The 20,901-nt window shown below is 42.0% G+C and overlaps 1 protein-coding gene across 2 annotated transcripts in view; it reads left to right on the top strand.

The window, feature by feature from the left end:
• The first annotated feature begins 3,150 nt into the window (after positions 1–3,150).
• The window catches only part of ASZ1 (ankyrin repeat, SAM and basic leucine zipper domain containing 1), a 106,714-nt gene continuing 88,963 nt past the window's right edge, over positions 3,151–20,901 (top strand). For both annotated transcript variants that reach the window (XM_084616950.1, XM_084616951.1), the window contains exons 1-3: positions 3,151–3,331; positions 9,029–9,128; positions 16,011–16,133. In XM_084616950.1, coding sequence (XP_084473076.1) covers positions 3,230–3,331; positions 9,029–9,128; positions 16,011–16,133 — 325 coding nt within the window. In that variant the 5' untranslated portion in view covers positions 3,151–3,229. The remainder of the gene's footprint in view (positions 3,332–9,028; positions 9,129–16,010; positions 16,134–20,901) is intronic.

Genomic DNA, 20,901 nt, shown 5'->3' with positions numbered 1-20,901 from the left:
ACTGGACACAGTACACAGTACTGGACACATAGAGGGGAACGATCACGTCCCTCGATCTGCTGGCAATGCCCCTACTTATACATCCCAAATTGCCATTGGACTTCTTGGCAACAAGGGCACACTGTTGACTCATATTCAGCACTGTAAGCTCTAAATCCTTTTCTGCAGAACTGCTGCCTAGCCATTCGGTCCTTAGTCTGTAGCGGTGCATGGGATTCTTCCGTCTTAAGTGCAGGACTCTGCACTTGTCCTTGTTGAACCTCATCAGATTTCTTTTGGCCCAGTCCTCCAATTTGTCTAGGTCCCTCAGTATCCTATCCCTACCCTCCAGCGTATCTACCACTCCTCCCAGTTTAGTGTCATCTGCAAACTTGTTGAGGGTGCAATCCACACCATCCTCCAGATCATTTATGAAGATATTAAACAAAACCGGCCCCAGGACTGACCCTTGGGGCACTCCGCTAGATACCGGATGCCAACTAGACATGGAGCCATTGATCACTACCCATTGAGCCCGACAATCTAGCCAACTTTCTACCCACCTTGTAGTGCATCCATCCAGCCCATACTTCTTTAAATTGCTGACAAGAATACTGTGGGAGACCGTGTCAAAAGCTTTGCTAAAGTCAAGGAATAACACGTCCACTGCTTTCCCTTCATCCACAGAACCAGTTATCTCATCATAGAAGGCAATTAGATTAGTCAGGCATGACTTGCCCTTGGTGAATCCATGCTGACTGTTCCTAATCTCTTTCCTCTCCTCTAAGTGCTTCAGAATTGATTCCTTGAGGACATGCTCCATGATTTTTCCGGAGACTGAGGTGAGGCTGACTGGCCTGTAGTTCCCAGGATCCTCCTCCTTCCCTTTTTTAAAGATTGGCACTACATTAGCCTTTTTCCAGTCTTCCGGGACTTCCCCTGATCGCCATGAGTTTTCAAAGATAATGGCCAATGGCTCTGCAATCACATCCGCCAATTCCTTTAGCACTCTCGGATGCAACGCATCCGGACCCATGGACTTGTGCACGTCCAGCTTTTCTAAATAGTCCCGAACTACTTTCTTCACAGAGGGCTGGCCACCTCCTCCCCATGCTGTGCTGCCCAGTGCAGTAGTCTGGGAGCTGACCTTGTTCGTGAAGACAGAGGCAAAAAAAGCATTGAGTACATTAGCTTTTTCCACGTCCTCTGTCACTAGGTTGCCTCCCTCATTCAGTAAGGGGCCCACACTTTTCTTGGCTTTCTTCTTCTTGCCAACATACCTGAAGAAACACTTCTTGTTACTCTTAACATCTCTCGCTAGCTGCAACTCCAGGTGTCATTTAGCCTTCCTGATTTCACTCCTACATGCCCGAGCAATATTTTTATACTCATCCCTGGTCATTTGTCCAATCTTCCACTTCTTGTAAGCTTCTTTTTTGTGTTTAAGATCAGCAAGGATTTCACTGTTAAGCCAAGCTGGTCGCCTGCCATATTTACTATTCTTTCTACACATCGGGATGGTTTGTCCCTGTAACCACAATAGGGATTCTTTAAAATACAGCCAGCTCTCCTGGACTCCTTTCCCCCTCATGTTATTCTCCCAGGGGATCCTGCCCATCAGTTCCCGGAGGGAGTCAAAGTCTGCTTTTCTGAAGTCCAGGGTCCATATTCTGCTGCTTTCCTTTCTTCCTTGTGTCAGAATCCTGAAGTTGACCATCTCATGGTCACTGCCTCCCAGGTTCCCATCCACTTTTGCTTCCCCTACTAATTCTTCCCGGTTTGTGAGCAGCAGGTCAAGAAGAGCTCTGCCTCTAGTTGGTTCCTCCAGCACTTGCACCAGGAAATTGTCCCCTACAGTTTCCAAAAAGCTTCCTGGATTGTCTGTGCACCGCTGTATTGCTCTCCCAGCAGATATCAGGATGTTTGAAGTCACCCATGAGAACCAGGGCATGCGATCTAGTAGCTTCTGCGAGTTGGCGGAAGAAAGCCTCGTCCACCTCATCCCCCTGGTCTGGTGGTCTATAGCAGACTTCCACCATGACATCACCCTTGTTACTCACGCTTCTAAACTTAATCCAGAGACTAATCCTAATATGGAAGAGATTATTTTTACCTCCTCTTCATTTTTGTTACCCTTCTCTGTGCTTTTTCCAATTCTAATAAATCTTTTTTGAGATGGGGCAACCAGAACTGCACACAGTATTCAACATGGGGACCATCCATGGATTTACATAGTGGTATAATAGTATTTACTGTTTTATTATCTATCCGTTTCCTAAAGGTTCCTAACATTAACAAAGTAATGCACACAACTATAATATTTATTACCTATACCTATTCTGACAGATTAATAACAGTTGCTGTCTTTTAGAATTCACTAGCAATAAAAAATTACATTTGATCTTATCTTCACGCTTTAGATGAAGTAAGAAACTAAGCAGTAGGCAGGGCCACATTTTATGACTCATCAGGTGCATTTGGCCATTGGTCCACAGGTAGTGCACACTTTTACTAGATTTAGGGCCAAATTCTTCACTCCTTAACTAGCCAAATCTCACATTGACATCAAAGAGTGGTTTTCCTTGGGTAAGGAATGTGGGATTGGGTTCCTAATTTGTTTTGTAAACAGATTTGTGAATTTAGTGATGGTAAAAGGAGATCATAATAATGGTGACTCCTCAGCACTCCTTTCTACGCCACTGCTGTGTTACTTCAAAGATTTCCATCCAGGACAATGCTTGACCCTTGTTCTGAGAGCAGACTGGACTACGGGGTTTACTTTCTCCCACGCTGTAAGTAACAGCCATCACGTTTCAGGGGGTGTCATGTCTGTCCCAGAGGCACCAGCAGAAAACACCAGTGCCTACTGAAATCGATCGGACCTTGTTCAGGGTCCTTCACAAGGCCCCTTCTGCTCCAGACACGGATTTATGCTGCCTTAAGAAAAATTAAAAACCCCAGTCCTGAAATGCCAGTTTATGAGTCAGCTTCCAGCCCCGCCTGCGGGGCTCCCTTCCCCAGCCCGGTCCCGGGGACCCGCGCGGCGGGGCTCGCGGGGCGACGCGCGGACAGGGGCGGAGCACACGCTCGCTCACCGGCCCCCAGGGCCCCGCCGCACAGCCACGTGACCCGCCCGCACCGGCTTCCCACGTGAGACGCTTTCCCGCTCTCGCGGCGGGGAGTGGCAACGAGGCTGGGGTGCCGGGGGCTCCGCGGGCGCAGCGTGGGCGCGCGGCGGCAGCTGGGGGCTATGCCGGGGGCTTCCCGCTCGCTGGCGGTGGCCGGGGGAGGCGAGAGCAGCGACAGCGACGAGGACCGCTGGGTCATCGGGTTCGTGCAGGAGGAGCCGCAGGTGGGGGCGCCCCCGGGCTCCCGCCGCTCTGCCAGGCAGGCGGCGGTGGCGGTGCTGGGGGCCTGGCTGGGCTGCGGGGGCTCTGGGCCTGGCCCGCGTGCTGGGCGTTCATCAGTTGGGCCTAGGGTTGCCAACTGCCCCATTGCAGAAAACTGAACCCCCTTTATCCCCCCACCGCGGCCCCGCCCCCCCGAGGCCCCGCCCCCTCGTCGCCCTTTCTCTGGGGCTCCGCCCCCGCTGACTGCCTCGCTCACTGTCCCCCACCCTCACTCGCTCATTTTCACTGGGCTGGGGCAGGGGGGTTAGGTGTGGGAGGGGGGTGTGGGCTCCGCCTGGGGGTGCAGGCTCTGGGGTGGGGCCAGGGATGAGGGGTGGCCCTTACCTCTGGCAGCTCATGGAAGCGGCCCATATGTCCCTGCAGCCCCTAGGCCAGGGGTGGGCAAACTTTTGGCCACATCTGGGAATTGAAATTGTATGGCGGGCCGTGAATGCTGACAGAATTGGGGTTGGGCTGTGGGAGGGGGTGAAGGCTCTGGTTGGGGGTGCAGGTTCTAGGGTGGGGCTGGGGATGAGGCGTTTGGGGTGTAGGAGGGTGCTTTGGGCTGGGATTGAGGGGTTTGGAGGGTGGGAGGGGGATCAGGGCGGGGGCAGGGGTGTTGGGACATGGCAAGAGGTTCAGGGGTGCAGGTTCTGAGCAACGCTTACCTCAAGCGGCTCCCGGAAGTAGCGGCATGTCCCTTTTCCACCTCCTACACGGAGGCGTGGCCAGGCGGCTCTGTGTGCTGTCCCATCCACAGGCACTGCCCCTGTAGCTCCCATTGGAGCACTGGAGGGGCCATTGGCAGTCATAGGAGCCAGAGTGCAGCCATGCGACAACTTCGAGGAGCCATGTGGTGCGGCCCCCGACCTGTGCCCCAGCTGGAGCACTAGAGCGGGACCACGCCGAGGCTTCCAGGAGCCACGTGATGCGGCCTCTGACCCTGAACCCCAGCTGGAGCGCCAGAGTGGGGCAAGCCCCAGATCCCACTCCCAGTGAGAGCTCTTGGGCTGGCTTGAAACGGCTTGTGGGCTGGATCCAGGCTGTAGTTTGCCCACCCCTGCTCTAGGTGCAGGGTTCGCCAGGGGGCTCTACATGCTATCCTCGCCTGCAGGCGTTGCCCCTGCAGCTCCTATAGGCCCTGGTTCCTGGCCAATTGGACCTGTGGAGACAGTGCTCAGGGCAGGGGCAGCACGCAGAACTTCCCTGGCTGCCCCTGCGCCAAGGAGCCATGGGGACATGCCAGCCACTTCCGAGAGCTGCACGGAGCCAGGGCAGATAGGGAGCCTGCCTTAGGCCCGCTGCACTGCCGACCAGACTTTTAACGGCCCAGTCAGCGGTGCTGACCGGAGCTGCCAGTGTCCCTTTTCGACTGGGCATTCTGGTCAAAAACCGGACGTCTGGCAACCTAGTGGGCTGCACCGCTGCTGCACATGTGGCTCGCTGGGTGTGATGTGGGCCCTGCTTCACTATAGAGTCCTACCGTGGTACCAGCGCTGGGGACAACCTCTGAGCAGCCGCGGTATCCCATGTGTGACCTGTGCTGATCCAGCAGAGCCCATAAGTCATCCACCCTCTGGGTCACGTTGGCCATCTGTCAACGGGGATGTGGCTGAGGATGTACCCCTCCACTCCCCCCCGTATTTCCTCCCTCGCGTTTCTGCCTTGTTTGTACATTATTTGTACGTGGCTTTGGAAGTGCAGCATGCTGTATAGCTAAGTGTTAAATACTCTCACAGCCTGATACTGAATCCACACAAAAGTTTCCAGTTGAATTAGTGACCATAGGAAGTTTTAAGATAATACCAAAAAAAATCTTATTTCTGTTTTAGAATATTAGGTATTCATAAGAAATACAACTTCTTATAGCTTCTTATTTCTAATTTTGTTTTTATTTAAATAAAGCATAAATTGTTCATGTACCAAAATGATTTTAGGAGCAGCCAGGACATATCACTGTATTGACAAACGTGCGTTTGTAATGATGGGGAGGAAAAATTCCACTCAGTTACATTAGTTTTGCATTGGAGTTTCACCACAATTGAACTGAATATTATAGTTCTGGGGTCTTGTAGTCTTCTGGCTGCTCCGAGCAAATTGATATTTTTAAGATTCCTGTGTTTTACAGGATTCAGACTTAAAAGTTCTAATCTACTCTGAAAAGGGACTTTGTGACATTAACTTCAGTGGGGCATCTGCTTAAGTACTTTGAATAGGCATGGAAATAAGCACCTGTGTAAATGCCTTGCTGAATTGAAACCATTTTCAGGATTCAGTAAATGTTTTGAATGAACAAAATTGCTAATCTGTGGGCTACTGATGTGAGTTTCTGTTGTTTAGACTTTGCAATATGGGTGACCAGTTTAATGGTTTGCTTTTTGTGCCCTGACTAGCTGAGAGGTGGAATAAGCCATTGATTAAATATTGTGAATTCATATCATGCACTAAGTTTTCTCACTATCACTGGCTACTTGGATACTTCTCATGTTGCTGTGTAATAAAGAGGCTTCAACACTAGTGGGTTGAAAATGCGTGTTTAGCCCCATCATACAGATCAACCTAGAAGCTTTTTTGTTGAGCCCCTCACCAGTCCCTCCTGCTCTACTAACAGTATCAGATTTGACACGTCTTTTGTCATCTTCTTTCACTACTGCCTATGTGCTTTTTTCTGTACCATTCCTTATGCACGGAACACCTTTCCTGAACTAGCTCACAGAGCCACTACTTTCTCAGCAATTAAGTCCTTTCTGAAGACCTTTGATACCAAGTCCAACTGAAAATTTGATGACTAATAATGGCAACATCGGGGAACCATTGAAAATATTGCTGATGTTTAATTTACATGAAGGTGGATGAAAATCCATGCTTTTTTTGAAAAAATTAAAAACTGACTTTTTTTGTTTTGTTTTTTAAATTATAAGGTTTTTTCTTGCTTAAAAATGAACCTGTTTAAATTGAAGTCTGATTTTAATACAAAATGTAAGGCCTAAACTTATCTCTTAAAACATTTGAATGAAAAATAAATGCACTGAATTCACGAGCCTCTATCAAAAACTTTGAGTTAAAGGCTGCTTTGCTATGAAAGAAAGAAATTGGGAAAAAATCTAACTCTTGAGGTCAAGCTTCATAAATATGGTATGGTAGGTTATGTATTGAATTAAGGGCTTGTTTTGTTTAATACAAATTTTATATGATATTTTGTGTATTAATTAAATTCTAATTACTATCGTAATGCAGCTTCACACAAATCATGAGCAAAAAGTTTATTATCTAGTAGATAAGCAATATATCACTTACCATTGTCTAACATACTAAAATGTATAATTAATAAGAATCTGAAAATATCAAGCTCTTTTTTTTGTAAATCAACATATTTTAGTAGTTATATGAACCAATAAGAGGGTACCTTTCTTTAGACAATAACTTCAGTACAAATGGAAAACTTGATTAAAATCGATGATGGAAATTAAGGCTTTCCACTTGGTAATTTAAATCAGTCCACCCTGATTTTCATAGAAAAAATCCTTATATTGTAGATGTAAGGATGTGGCTGCAAAGTGCCTTATGCTCTTAATGAGATAAGATGGGTGATGTAATATCTTTTATTGGATCAACTTCTGTGCTATTAATGTAAGAGTGTACATTTCCAAACGCAAATGTTGGGATTGAGGCTATAGAGTAGGAGTAATGAAGTGATCTTGCCTCTGTATATGGTGAGACCACTACTTAAATATTATGTTTTGTTTTGGTGTCTGCACTTTTAGTAAGGATGTTGAATATTGGAGATGTTTCAGAAAAGAGTTTAAAGATTTGAGACATGGAAACATGAGGGACTTAATAAACTAAATTGATTGTGTTCCTGGAAGTGAAAGTTAAAAGGTGACTTGATCAGTGTATAAATTCTGATAACGGAGAGAAGAGCTCTAATAGAAGGCTCTTTAGGCTACCAGACAGACTTTGGCTGGAATTTGAAACTGGAAATTGGATGCAAGCTTTTGACTATTATGGTAACCTTTCATTGAACAGTTTAACAGGGATGTGCTAGTTTCTTCATCTTCTGCAGTCTTTAAATCAAGATTGGATGTCCTTCTAAAGATATACTCTAGTTTATCACTGTTTAGTGAGCTTATTGCAGGTATTACTGCGTGAATTATGCATTCGCTTTGCAGCATTTGATTTTTTTAAATTTCAACGCATAAGATCAGTGTTTATTTTTAAGCATTTTTTTCTGTTTTTATCTATTTGAATGTTCAGTTGGGAATTACCTATCTGAAAATTTTGATGATTATTATTGGAAATATTTTTTCTTGGTTTGTGTATACGGTAAAATCAACATTAACCCATAAATATCTAATCCTTCCAAGCTTAATTATCAGGTCAGGCTATGTTTCTAATATTCTTGTAAGGAATAATGAATGTTAGAAAACTAGGAAATGCAGAGTTTAGGTGACATTTATCTCATGCTGTGACTGGAAACAAACAATAATGAAATATTAATGATTCTGTTCCACCCTAGTATTCTGCCAGCACTTCCAGTAATAATTTGTGGCCAAAAACTGCTTTAATTATATCTATTCAACTGCACTGGCCTTGGATTCTGTTGTGTATGCAAGTGTAACTGATTAGGCTTTCATGGGTGTGACAGGGTGTATGAGCCCCACACTGATGAGACAAGGGTTAACGGGTTGCTCTGGACACAGAAAGCCATGCCCCGTCGCCCCTGCTGGGGAGGGAGCATTCAACTCAGTTTGGGTTAACTGAGCAGGAGAGCAGATGGGTCTACAATCTCCTGCAGAGAAGCCACTGAGGTTCCCAAAGGCTGAGACCAGGCCGTATGGTCACTCCGCCAGAGACTTTTCAGCCACAGGGGTTGTGGACACTGAACCGCCACAGACAGGAACTCCAAAGGGAACCACAAGTCAGACAAGCAGATGATCTGAAGCCGCGGTAGGAAGTGGCCCAGGGACTATGCATGGGGCGCCTGTCTCCTAGATTGTACAATGTAAATTATTGTTTCTTTGGACTCTGGGTTGGAACCCAGTGGAGTAGGGAAGCCTGAGTTCCCCTATCCTTGGCTGCTGACTCTTGCCATTGGGTGACGTAGCTGCTGAATCCCACCAGTAGGCAAGGTGGCCATTGATTCTTGCCATTGGTCGACACAGTCAGGAGTATTGTCTCTAGGTGGTACTGCCGGCCTTGGACTCAAAATCGCTTTTGGGAATGGGTAGCCTTGCTATAGGAATTATCAATTCTCTTGTGCAAGCAAGAAAATAAATCTACCTCTCCAAGAACTGTGCTGGTTCGTAAAAATCTCATTTTTTAATAAGGTAAAAATTATTATTGGTGGAATGTGCTAGGAGAGCAGATCTATTGAATAAAAAAGTGCCATTTTTACAGGCACACTTGTTTCAGTGTAGAACTGTATGTAAATTATTTTCCTTTCTGTGCTGTAACTTTCTCTTACGTTGTCCTTATCAGTAAATTATAGTAGAACCTAAACAAATCTTGGCAATTATTCAGACCAAGATAGAGGAAAGAAAACAATGATTTTTCTTCTACTTCCTTCCCCACTGTGCCTTCAAAAGCATGTTGAACGTTGAGTAGAAAAAATGTTTATTATGAAGTAACCGGGCTCTGATTTTCTTTTCTTGCCTATTTAGCAATTTAGTAAAAAAATACAGTTAGAAGACAAGGATGAAACATTAAAGAAAGCTTTGACTTCTGGGGATGTGTCCATGATTGAAGAACTTTTAAATTCAGGTGAGAAAAGTGGATTGTAAACTTAACTTAAATTTATTGAATTTGGGAAAATGTAATTTGAAGGCCTTCTAAATTTCTAATTTCAAAGGAGTATTGCTAAGCCTGTGTATGTGTAATCAAACATTTGTAAAACAGTATAGACTCTATATTTATTCAAAATGTAATTACAGAATCACTGTCTCCTTATGAGTGGGTCACCATCCAGCATTGCCACAAAGTCATTAATTTGCCAGGAATAACATTGTGTAGCATAGCTCCGATGTTCAGAGTTCTTGATTCATTGGTAAGGTTTTCTTTCAGATGGAATATACTAAGCATGCTGTATAGTATCCTCTACCTCCTTACATTTTGTTCTCTTCATATTTTTTAAAAAGAGTATACTAGGTTTGCAAACAATATATTGTAAATTTGCAGGGAGGAGGTTTAAATTGAGGGTGGAATTCAGTGGTTCTTGCTTTTCAGTTTTTTTATACCTACTCCACCAGCGTTATTGTGTCTTTGGTTTGCCTCTTGGGCTGTCCTGGCAACAGTAGTTTCAGATTGCTAGATTGTCTGATTCTAAGAGGTCTAAATCTTTAATCAACTTGTGTGATGTTTTTCACTGTTACAAATTCTGCTTAAAATACTAATTTGATTTTAAAATGGCTTCCTCACTTAGAAAACATTTCCATTAATCTACTATTCGGGGATTGGATCCTTTATTGCAGCACCCAGGACAGTTAGAGTGGTCAGTCATGAGCTACACAGATAAATTAACCTGCCTCGTGGTGATCTTCAGAAAACTGTGCTTCAACACAAAACTGGAGTATAGCAGAAAGGAGTTTCTGTTCTGAGAAAATTAGTATAATTTCTGGAAAATTGTAGCTTGTTGGCAAACTTAGGGTGGTTTTTTTTTTTTTCAGATATTAAACTGGGTGATGTATCTTGCTCTTCTGAAAATAAAAACTGCCAATTTCTTGACCACAGTATGAAGTGCATTCATTTTAAGTAAAACACTATTGCAAAATTGGTTGTTTAAAAGGGTGAAGCAAATTAACATCACTGTGTATGAAATGTTTGTGACCTCATGCTTTGTGTCAAAGCTTTCTTTGTTGATAGGTGGAGCTGACTGTGAGTGGTGCCTATACAGTTAGGGTTGCCTAATGTTTTACATTATAAGCCTCTGTTTTTAGTGGCTTATAACTTTGGCAAACTTTAACCATTCAGTCTGAAATTTTTGATGTTGCTCTCTGCCACAGGCTGAATTCTTTTTTGAAGTTTTTAGCAAAAACAGTATGGCTGTTTCTGAGAATGGGTTCAATGGGAGGTGAGGAAGTAGTCTGGACAATGTTAAATTTGTTCATCAGTTTCTTTGAAGAGCTATAGTATAAGAGCAGTAATTCAATTTGGTGAGGAGTTGGTTCTGGGGTCACAGAGGTAACTTTGTTGCCCCTTTGAAAATCCAACCAGATTTGCTTAGTAGAACTTGATAGAGGCATACTCCCAAGGTGCAGCCTGAGGAGGGAAGTAAGTGGGGCAATGACAGCTTTGAGCCAAACTCTGGACTGCTCTGGGAGCCACTGCAGTCCATGTCACAAACTAGAGCAGCCCATGAGAAATTACATATAATCTAAATGTTAATTTTGCCTCGGAAGCAAATCTGGCAAAGTGATTGAGAATTAGCATATTTTTCAGTAAGGAAATAATCCACCCAAAGGGTTTTGGAGGTGTTGATGTAACATAGGGATGAAGGGAATTCTGTGGCTATCACATTGTCATATTATAGGGTAAAATTCTGTGTTGGCAGGGGAAGTGAGTAGATAAGGGAACAGGCAATCTAATTGGTCTTTTATGTAAAGTGCATTTTTTCATTTTGATGCAGTAAACTGCATAGATGCTACGGAGAAAGTTACCTTAGAAATGTATGTAAATAGGGTGAATAAAAAAGTGTGTACATACAGTGAAAACACCAACTTGGGGTATTAAGAGAGAGAATTAGCTCTGTTTCTTCTGTGCTCAGAACAGTTTTTGGGGCTATACTTGATTCCTTGGGTACTGAAAAGAAGAAAAAAAAGGTTTTAAAAATGATGGTAGCATCTTTTGAGAACTTCAAAATTAGGCATTTATCATCACAATTTATTTCAAATAAGATTCTTTTCATGAGATCTAGACCACAGACTTGAGTGGTCTTTATAATTCCTGTTTGCCTTCTTGCCCCATTTTCTCTCTCATCCACAAAGATGGAAAAAATTGATTGCTCTGCCAACTCTGCAGTGGCCAATAAGGCTAAATTCTGAGTTAATTCAGTTTTTAATACTCTCTTCTGTTCTTCAACAGTGAAGACCTATTGAATCCAAAAATTCTTGTTAGACTTGGGCTAGATCTTGGTGTTTCTGCATTGCTGCTGAGAGAGAAATTATGTTCAGAAATAATTATTAATATCTGGTTAATTATGGTGGGGGGGACACTGCACATTGACAGAGTCTGCAGAGATACGATTGTTTTGAGCACTATTGCTCTCTCAGAGAAATAAGTCATATAAATCCACCACTGACTTGTAGCTTTGAATTCTTACAGGACAAATTAACTGAGTCTGAATATGAACAGACTGTGTGCTAAAGTTTATTTTAGGAATGGGCCAAAAAAATCTGTACATCCTCTTGATTTTCATAGGTGTCAAGTAACTTGAATCTGTTGGGGAAAAGAGTCTGTACATGGAACTTGACCTTAGTTCTTCAAGCGTTACCTCATTCACCTTTGGAACTTCAGATCTCATTTTCTGTCTACAAAAAGTAGCTTTCCTGTTGATAGTAAGATAAGCCAACAGAATATTTGGGCAATACGCTGCTCCTCTAGCAGCATTCTCTTCTGTTCACAGAGATAAGGAAGGTACTTTTATGCTAAATATTGCCTTTGGAGGTGAATCACAGATCTTTATCTTTATATTGCTAGAATCCAGCTAGTTAAAGAAAAACCTCTGGCACAACCTGGACATAACAAGCACTGAAAACAATTGCATTAAAAGGGCAAAGGAAAGGTTTGGTTTTGTACCTGAGTTGCAAGATGGATGAGAATTTGTGTACATATAGCATAAAAAGTGGGAAGTCTTTGTTTTCCATAAGAAGGATCCCTAGAGTACACAGCAGTCTAGGGAGAGGGGCTGTTGAGGCCATGTAGATTAAAGCCTAAAGCATTTCCTAGGGAGTAGCCCTTAAAGTTGTCCCTGGCTTCCTTTAGGAGGCACACAGCAGCAGGAGCAGCTATAAGGTGCTATGGAGGGCCCACCTTTCCTTCTTTAGGCGTCAGTAGTTCTAACTCTCTCAGCTGTTTTGTATGTTAAAAGATTGACTTGTGGGTAACTTTGTGGAGGATAACATGATAAAAGTTTGCTAATGTGTAGGGGTTAATTAGACCTAAGCATTTAATAGCCGTATTAAATCAGGGCTGCGGTCCGTGAGAGGACTAGAGAAAAGAAAAGGATATGAGTCTAAAAAGGAATATTAAAAGGAGAAAACATTGCAGGAGTCACAGGTTCCATATGATGTGCACTAATCCCTTCTCCCTCTGCTTCTTGCATGCCAGTCTCCATTCTTTTTTTTTTTTTTTTTTTTGTTTATATAGCTTGTAAAACCTTTTGAGAAGGATTAGTATGATTCTTTGTAAGGTACTTTGTACAGTATTGAATGCTGTAAAACAAATATCCTCATCATTGGCTGTTAAACACCCTTCTTATCATAGTGATAGCAATATATAGGACAGACAAACCACATGACCAAGCTATTTGAATATATAAAGCAGCAACATGGTCAGGTCTGCACTACTCGGCAGAGACAGCATTTGGCTGGAGATTGTGGAATGCTGTAGTTCCAGGGCTGTCCTTACCCAGATGCAAACTATGCAGGTGTGTAAGGTACCAGAAAATTTGGGGCACCAAATTGCCCCAAATTTCCTGGTGCCCTATGCAGCTGCGTGCTGCTCCAGCAGCCAGCCTGATCCCCCGGCTGGCTGAACTGCCCTGGAAAGCTGCCCTTCCCTGCCTCTTCCCCATGGCTCCTGCTCCGCCCCAACTCCACCTCTTCCCGCCCCTGCTCCGCCCCAGCCCCACATCCACTCCACCCCTTCCCCTGGGTAATGTCCCTTCCCGGGTGGCGGGAAGTGGACTGACCTGGCCCCAGCCCACTTTGCTCCGCTGGCTCCCAGCCGCACCACCGGTGACTGCTGTGGGGGCGGTTGCCCCTTCCCCCCAAGTCCCAAGGCTGGGAGCCAGGGGAGCAGAGCGGAGTGGGCTGGGTCACTCCACTTCCCTCTGCCCCATGAGTGTGGGGTTGGGCCTGCCTTGCACTCACTGGGTGTTGTCAGGAAGTGGAGCAACCCAGCCCCAACTCACTCCGCTCCGCTGGCTCGTGCTGGGGGGGCAGTTTCCCCCCTGCTCCCCAAGCTTGCTCCTGCCCCCCCGCTGCAAAGGCCTGGGGCCAGCCGCTCTCCTCCCCCCTGCGCGGGGGCTGCTTAGGGCTCCAAAATATCTAGGGATGGCCCTGTGTAGTTCCCAGTAAAACCAAGAGTTGAGTCTAAAGGGACTTACATCACTGCAGAGGGATGAGGGACTTCATGTCATTTTCTACCAGGAAAATGTAGACTTTACCTTAAAAAATATACTCTACCTTACTCATATGTAGTTGTAATCGACAGCAAGTCACATCTCTGCAACAGGTATTGACATTCCTTCTAGTGGTTAGAGCAGTGTGTATTGTTGTTTTTCCTACATTTCTTTTCCCCTGGTATTGCCATACCATCCTTTCTTGATGTTTCTCTTCCGCATACCCCCAGTTGCCTGTTTCCATACCAAATTTTGCTGTGCCACCTTTCTGTCTTGCTCTGCTTCCATTCTGTTTATCTCTTGGTTAAGTTTCATTGTCTAGCTCTAGCCAGTGATATATACAGTGGAGTGAGGCGGGAGGGACAGAGGTAGAAAACTAGAAGAATTTAACTGTAAATAAATGCTGGTACTAGTCTTCAAAATGCTTGTCTTAGTTGCCTTGTAAAAATTGCATCTGAAGAAGTACTCCCTACAGCTCTGTCTTGCACTCCAGTAACAGTCCCTTGTTTCTGTGCCACCTTTCACCATTTCCAGAAAGGGAAAGACCCCCACACAAGAGGACATGGCCTTCCTTGGCCAGACTGAACTGGTAGTGCCTCTCTCACTTAAATAAACCAGGCACTACTGTTGATTCAGAGGGTACAGACGTGAAGAGGTTGATAGTCCCTGGTATTATTGATCGTGACACATCGCTAATTAGGTAATTTAATTCCACTTTTTGAGCTGGCAGTGAGGGAAGACTGACCAGCTGCAGAGTGGATAAAAATCAATGATTTAAAAAAAAAATTAAATCAGATTTTTTTTATTTAAATCGGATTTTTTTATTTTTTTTCCTCAAAAAGCTTTTTATCTAAAGATAGTTTTAATTAAGATATGTTATAGCTCAAAGATATCTCATCATGGAATAGGGATTATAAATTCTAATTCTACAGTATGAGACAATATATTCATGTAATGTTTAAGAAAAGTTTTGTAAATTATAGATTATTTAGGTTAATATTTCTATCTACCCAATGGGACTCAGTGCTAAGTCTAGAAGATACCATCAGAGATGCTTAGTTTTGCCGTTCTCAAACTGTGGATTTGTGTCTCCAGAGATAATATGCTTGTCAACGGCAAAAAATGTTTTTAAATAAATAATTTATAGAGGTGAGAAATAACAGACCTCAGCCTTATTGTCCCTCTGCAAATTTGTGTACACAGAGTCAATTCCTCACTGCTCTCTAAAAGTGCAAAGTTTCAAAAAGTTCAATGAATAGAAGATTGTTGGGGGTGGAATAGATCTGGACAAGGAGAAGAAGTATGGAGATAAATGTGAGAAGAACGGGACAGAGGGTAGAAACAAAAGTGAAACTGTTTGAGCAGTATACTCCAGAAGTCTTGAGGTCTTTCTGAGTATAGCCTTCACTGATTTGAGATCTACCATACCATTCTCTCACTAGAAGGGAAAACCTATAATGGTAGCATGCCGTAAGAGAGACCCAGCTTGGGCTCATCTGTCTCTGAATTGTGAAGAATATGTATTAAGGTTATAACAACCAACAAGAATGCAGTTTTGCATAAATGATCGTTTTAGAGCATCAGAATTACAGTTGGGTAATATTTTTTTCTTGTGCATGGGAAATCATTAGTCTAGAACCACATCTGGGTGTTGTGGTTAAGTCTTGTTTTTTCCTCTAGAGACCTTTAATTAGGTAATGCTAAGGTAGCTTATGCTAAAGCAAAAGCAGACAGAGATCAGAAGGGGCCGGTGTAGGGGAGTTCTAAATCATGAAAACCCTAGCAACCAGCTAGGGTGGAATTACTTGCTCCTCTCACTGTTGCTAGACACAGCCTACTTTCTGTTTTGTGATCTCCCACACAAAGTCCAATTTATGAAGCAAAACCAATCATCATCATCATCTTTTTATTATTAGTGGGAATCACTGCATTATTTAAGTGGAGAAGATAAATCTGGGCACAGCTGCGATAATGAATAAGTTTGTTGCAATTGTGTGTTGCTAGTCTTTCTAAAATCTTTTTGTCTCTGGGATCATGTTTGAAATGTTATGGTGGTTTGGTTTTGATGAGTTAAGAATCAGGCTTCTTGATATTCAGTTGTGGAATTTGATTCCAGAGTTCCAAGCAGAGATGGAGTCTTTTAATTTCTCGAAGAAGATACAAATATGGAACAAAGCACTTCCTCTCCCTAGGAATAGATACAAAGACATTAGAGAAAACAGTTAAATATTTACATTACTGTGTGTATTGGAGTTGGAGTTCTAAAATACATATTTATCTTTGTAAATTTTTTAACGTTTTGACAGGTGTGAACGTAGAATCTAGTTTTCAGTTTGGATGGACTCCCCTGATGTATGCTGCTAGTGTTGCTAATGTGGAATTAGTTCGTATCCTACTGGACAGAGGTGCTAATGCAAGCTTTGATAAGGGTAAGATACTTGTGAATCAAATTAGAAGTTACAGTTGATTCTGACTAGTACACTTTCTCCTATTTATGTCATCTCTTAAATATTCAGGAAAAAAGAAAGGGTCACTGTCAAGTAGACTAGGTCCTAAACTTGGTTTCATAATCTGGAGACTGTAATCAAGATTGTAGAAAAATTTTAAAATAGTCTACCACACCATCACTCACAAAATTTTAGGTTTAATTTTGTTTAAACAAATCTTAATGTATTGTGCTCCCCTTGGCTCATTCTACAGTAAATGCAAGTTAAATTGTATTGCTAGACCTGTGCTGACCTCAATTACTGCCTTTTTCTTATATCCTGTAGGAAATGGAGTAGGGGGGAAATATTTTTGCTTAAATTACAGGACACTGTTGTGTAATTAAATAATTTAATTCATTTATTAAATATGTATATTATGGCAATACCCAGAGCCACCTATTAGGATTGGGCCCCTGTTATGTTAAATGCTTTATAAATGTTTGAAGACAGGGTCTCTATAGTTTAACTACTAATAGAAATGCTCTCCTCTCCCTTCTAAAGATAATGATCCTCATTTCTCCCACTTTCATCTGGCAGCATAGGTCAGAATGTCTCCTCTCAGTTGCCTGCAAGTGACATGGGAGTAGTGATCATATGTACAATGTAAATAAATGTGCATTTGTTATGTTTTCACTTTTCTAAAAATGCAGCACGGTATTCCAGTAAAATGAAGGTTGTCAAATTTTAAATCAAAAAGTCTCACTCTGTATTACCATTACCAGAGTAAATGGAAATATTGTAGAAAAATTGTATAGTACAGGTAAATGTCTTGTAGGGAACATGTAAAAATTGAATAATTAGTGATACATAATATAAATTAGTTTTCTAAATTAATTTTGGAGACAAATTAATCTTGCGTGATCTGGTTATTGGATGATCAGGGTTTACATAATCTGCAAAAATCCAAAAAATTTTCTATATACTTGGGAAAATTTGTTATATAACAAATTTTCCCAAGTATATAGAAAAAATTGATAACTCCTGTATACTCATTGCTGTTTCTTTCTAAGAAACAGACTCTGATCTGTTTTTCAGTGGCTTTGTTTACTAGTCAGTATGAAATCTTACAACACAGCTCATTTTCTTACCTTGATGGAAGTCAAAATTAAGACGTTTCTACATCATAGAAGACAGCAACATGTGGGACACTTAAAGAATCTTTTTTTCTTTGCAGGAATGTATTTCAGTTATTATATCGATGAAGAAAGTTTTCAAAAATACCCTGTGTGTGCTTTCTATTTTGTTTTAAACCGAACTTCCTCCTTTAAGTAATTGAACTCAGATGAATTTCAGTGAACTGCAGTAGAATGTCACTTGAATTGGAGTTAGTGGGCAGATAATGGCAATCACATGCACTAACAGATGGTTGTGAGTGAGTCTTTTTTTGTAAAGAGGGGTAATATATGCTTCAGGCTTTAAAAGGAAATAATTATAAAGTGCAGTTTGGAAAAGCTGCTCTAGCAATCATGTAGTTACATCATTTCAGTAAATAAACTAGTGTTATCCTGACAACAGGAATTTTTTTTAAAAAAAAAAAGCTTATTTTTACACTACAGCGTGCAATATCCTAATGAATTTTACCAAAATTTCTGCTTAGCTTGGTATATGTTTTGATTAAAACAGGTTTTTTTCTGTGAGCCAGATCCTGCTCTGTGCCATTCTGGTAGTGCAAAGAGGACTTAAATTTACATGGGGGAATTTCCATATGACACCAAGTGGCATAACTGTCTCTATACCACTAACTCCAGCATTTCTCTTGGTGGAAGGGACATGGTTGGGCATGGCTGGAATTTACTCATACTTTAAGGCATTAGCTAGGTGCTAACTAATGGGGGTTAGGAAGAAATGTCTTCTGTTGTAAGATTATTCCATAGCTCTCCATTTTAGAGTTTTTATATCTTCTGAAATATCTGCAAGTGGCCACCATTAGGGACAGGGTATTGGACTTAGATGGACTACTAGTCTGATCCAATATAGCAGTTCCTATATTTCAAGTTAGGCCATTTTGTGCTGCTCTAAATAGTTTCTCTTTCTTTGGTATTAAGTCGATAACATTATTGCACCTTACAAATAGTTTTCTTCCCCTTAATACTTTAATTTATTGCCTAGCCAAACAGCATATTTTAGATCAGTAGTTTCAAAACGAGATCTACGTGATATGTTTATGTGGCCTATAGAGTTGGTTTAAAAAAAAAAGTAGCTTTTGCAAAAAATGTGGAAAAATAACTTTCATTCTCTTTGAAACCACCGTGAACTTGTTTTTTGATGAAATCTCATTTCACTGAGGAAAAACACTTTCACTTTTTTGTCTCTCTCCTTTGCTCTTTTACTGGCAAGTCTTTTCCTCACCAAAAAGACACACAATTTTGAAACTCTTAATCAAAAAGGAAACATTTTGCCCCAAAATAAAGTTTCATTTTGGTCAAAAGGCCATGGGGAGGAGACACCAACATCTTTCTGATGAAAAAAATTTCAACCAGCTGTATTTGCCTGTCTGGCACATTCAGATTCTTCAGACCCAGACGTCGGGCCCAAGTAATCCAACATCTGTGCAGTCTTCCTCATACAACCAATGAAATTGCTGCATGCAAATTAGCTGTAGCGTAAAAGTAGTGATTGGTTGAGTTATCTCTGATCTTACAGTGGCCTAGGACACTTGACATGGCATAAATACATGCATTACTGTAGCTGTGCATTTTACAGGTGTAATTTGTAAAGTCAAAGTGGCTGAGAACTTAAAAATTGAATGGTAACAGACTGTGAAACCCAGTGATGGTAGAATCTGGTGATACTTTGAACAAAAATAGTTTTCAATCACCCATCACTTCATGCTGACTCAGCAGATATTTTAGGCAAATGACACAAAGAGTGACTTTTCTGGAATCTTATCATATAGATTGTAGCCCTAGTAGTTGCAAAGATAACCATCCAATGGTGAACTAAATGTAAATCTTCCTGAGCTTGCAGAAAGAAAAAAAAACTTCCACAACTTCTATTTATTAATTGGTTGTTAAGTATAAAGGCTAATGATGGTACTAAATGTAAAAATTTGCTCTCATTGCTGATCTTAGTAGTATTACAGTGGTGCCCAAGAGGTGTGTATGTGGGAATACAGATATGCATAGGGAGGAAGGGAGCTAGATATCAGACAGAAGAGGATGGGGAAGAGAATCAAATGGTAGAGATCCTGAAGTTAAGCATATTTTCTGTGACTAAGGCTCCTAGATGCAATGGTAATATAAATAATAATTTTCCCACTGAGTAATGTTGAGTGTGACCGACAAGTACTGAATACATTTATTATATTTAAGTTTAATTACTACATAAAGGCCTTATTTTACCTTTGATCTTAGTGCAGACCTGTCATTGATGTCCATGGGGAGTGGTGTGTGAATTGAGGGTATTATGCATGATATCTCTAGACTAAGTGTAGACTACCCTTAGAATGAAATCATATTTACCCATTGTCTCACGTTTGCTTTTATAAGTTTTTTACATGAAAAACGCAGAACTATGAAAATGATTTCTGACATTATGCTAAAGGAGTAAAACCCACATTTTAAGCATTTTGCATCAATAATTATCTTCCCTGTCACAGTTTGGCTTTAGTAAGTTGAGATGCTTTCTTATATTTCGGGCTCTACCAAATTCACGGTCATAAGATTTTAAAAATCATAAATTTCATGATTTCAGCTATTTAAATCTGAAATTTCATGGTGTTGTAATTGTAGAGGGCCTGACCCAAAAAGGAGTTGTTGCGGGATTGCAAGGTTATTGTCAGGGGATTGTGGTACTGCTACCTTTACTTCTGCGCTGCTGCTGACGGCGGCACTGCCGTCAGAGCTGGGCAGCTGGAGAGCAGCTGTTGCTGGCCAGGAGTCCAGCTCTAAAGGCAGAGCTGCCACCAGTAGCTGTGCAGAAGTAAGGATGGCATGGTATGGTATTGCCACCCTTACTTCTGTGTTGCTGCCTGTAGAGCTGGGCCCTCAGTCAGCAGCCACCACTCTCTGGCCACCCAGCTCTGAAGGCAGTGCAGAAGTAAGGGTAGCAGTACTGCAGCCCACCTAAAATAACCTTGCAACCCCTCTTGCAACTTCCTTTTGGGTCAGGATCCCCAATTTGAGAAATGTGGTCTCTCCTGTGACATCTGTATAGTATAGGGTAAAAGCACGTAAAAGACCATATTTCATGGTCCGTGACATGTTTTTCATGGCCGTGAATTTGGTAGTGCCCTACTTATATTCTTCACAAGTCAGTCCCTGGCTCCTACTCCTAATAATCATATTGCAATCTTCAGAATAACTGAAAGATTTCAATCTTTCAGGTAATGAGGTACCTAGAACTAAATGTAGTATTCTGTGTGTAGTGGCACCTAAAACTGATGTATTCTTTGATCTGACGTGATAGCTGTGTTTGAGGCACAAAAGTGCTTTGGCCTTTTTTGCAGCCACATTATCTAATTTTAGACTAGCCATCACTCCAAGCTCTCTCTCAGCATTATTGCTCTCCAGCTTTCTCCTTCCTTTTGAATATTTGTATTTCAGTTTTCAGATTATTTTTCTCAGATTTGTTAACTAAATTTAGAATCAGCATGTTAATAAAATTCAGTTTTTAGCTTATGAATGTTAAATAAATACCCAACACTAATCTCTCCAATGCACCTCTAGATACCACCCCCCCCCCGCAAATTGATTGGTTTATCATTGCCCTT

Source organism: Lepidochelys olivacea (genome assembly GCF_965140295.1).
Source record: "Lepidochelys olivacea isolate rLepOli2 genome assembly, chromosome: 1".
Lineage (NCBI taxonomy): Eukaryota > Metazoa > Chordata > Testudines > Cheloniidae > Lepidochelys > Lepidochelys olivacea.
Note: the sequence above shows the minus strand (reverse complement) of the source record. Positions and strands in the feature narration are given on the sequence as shown.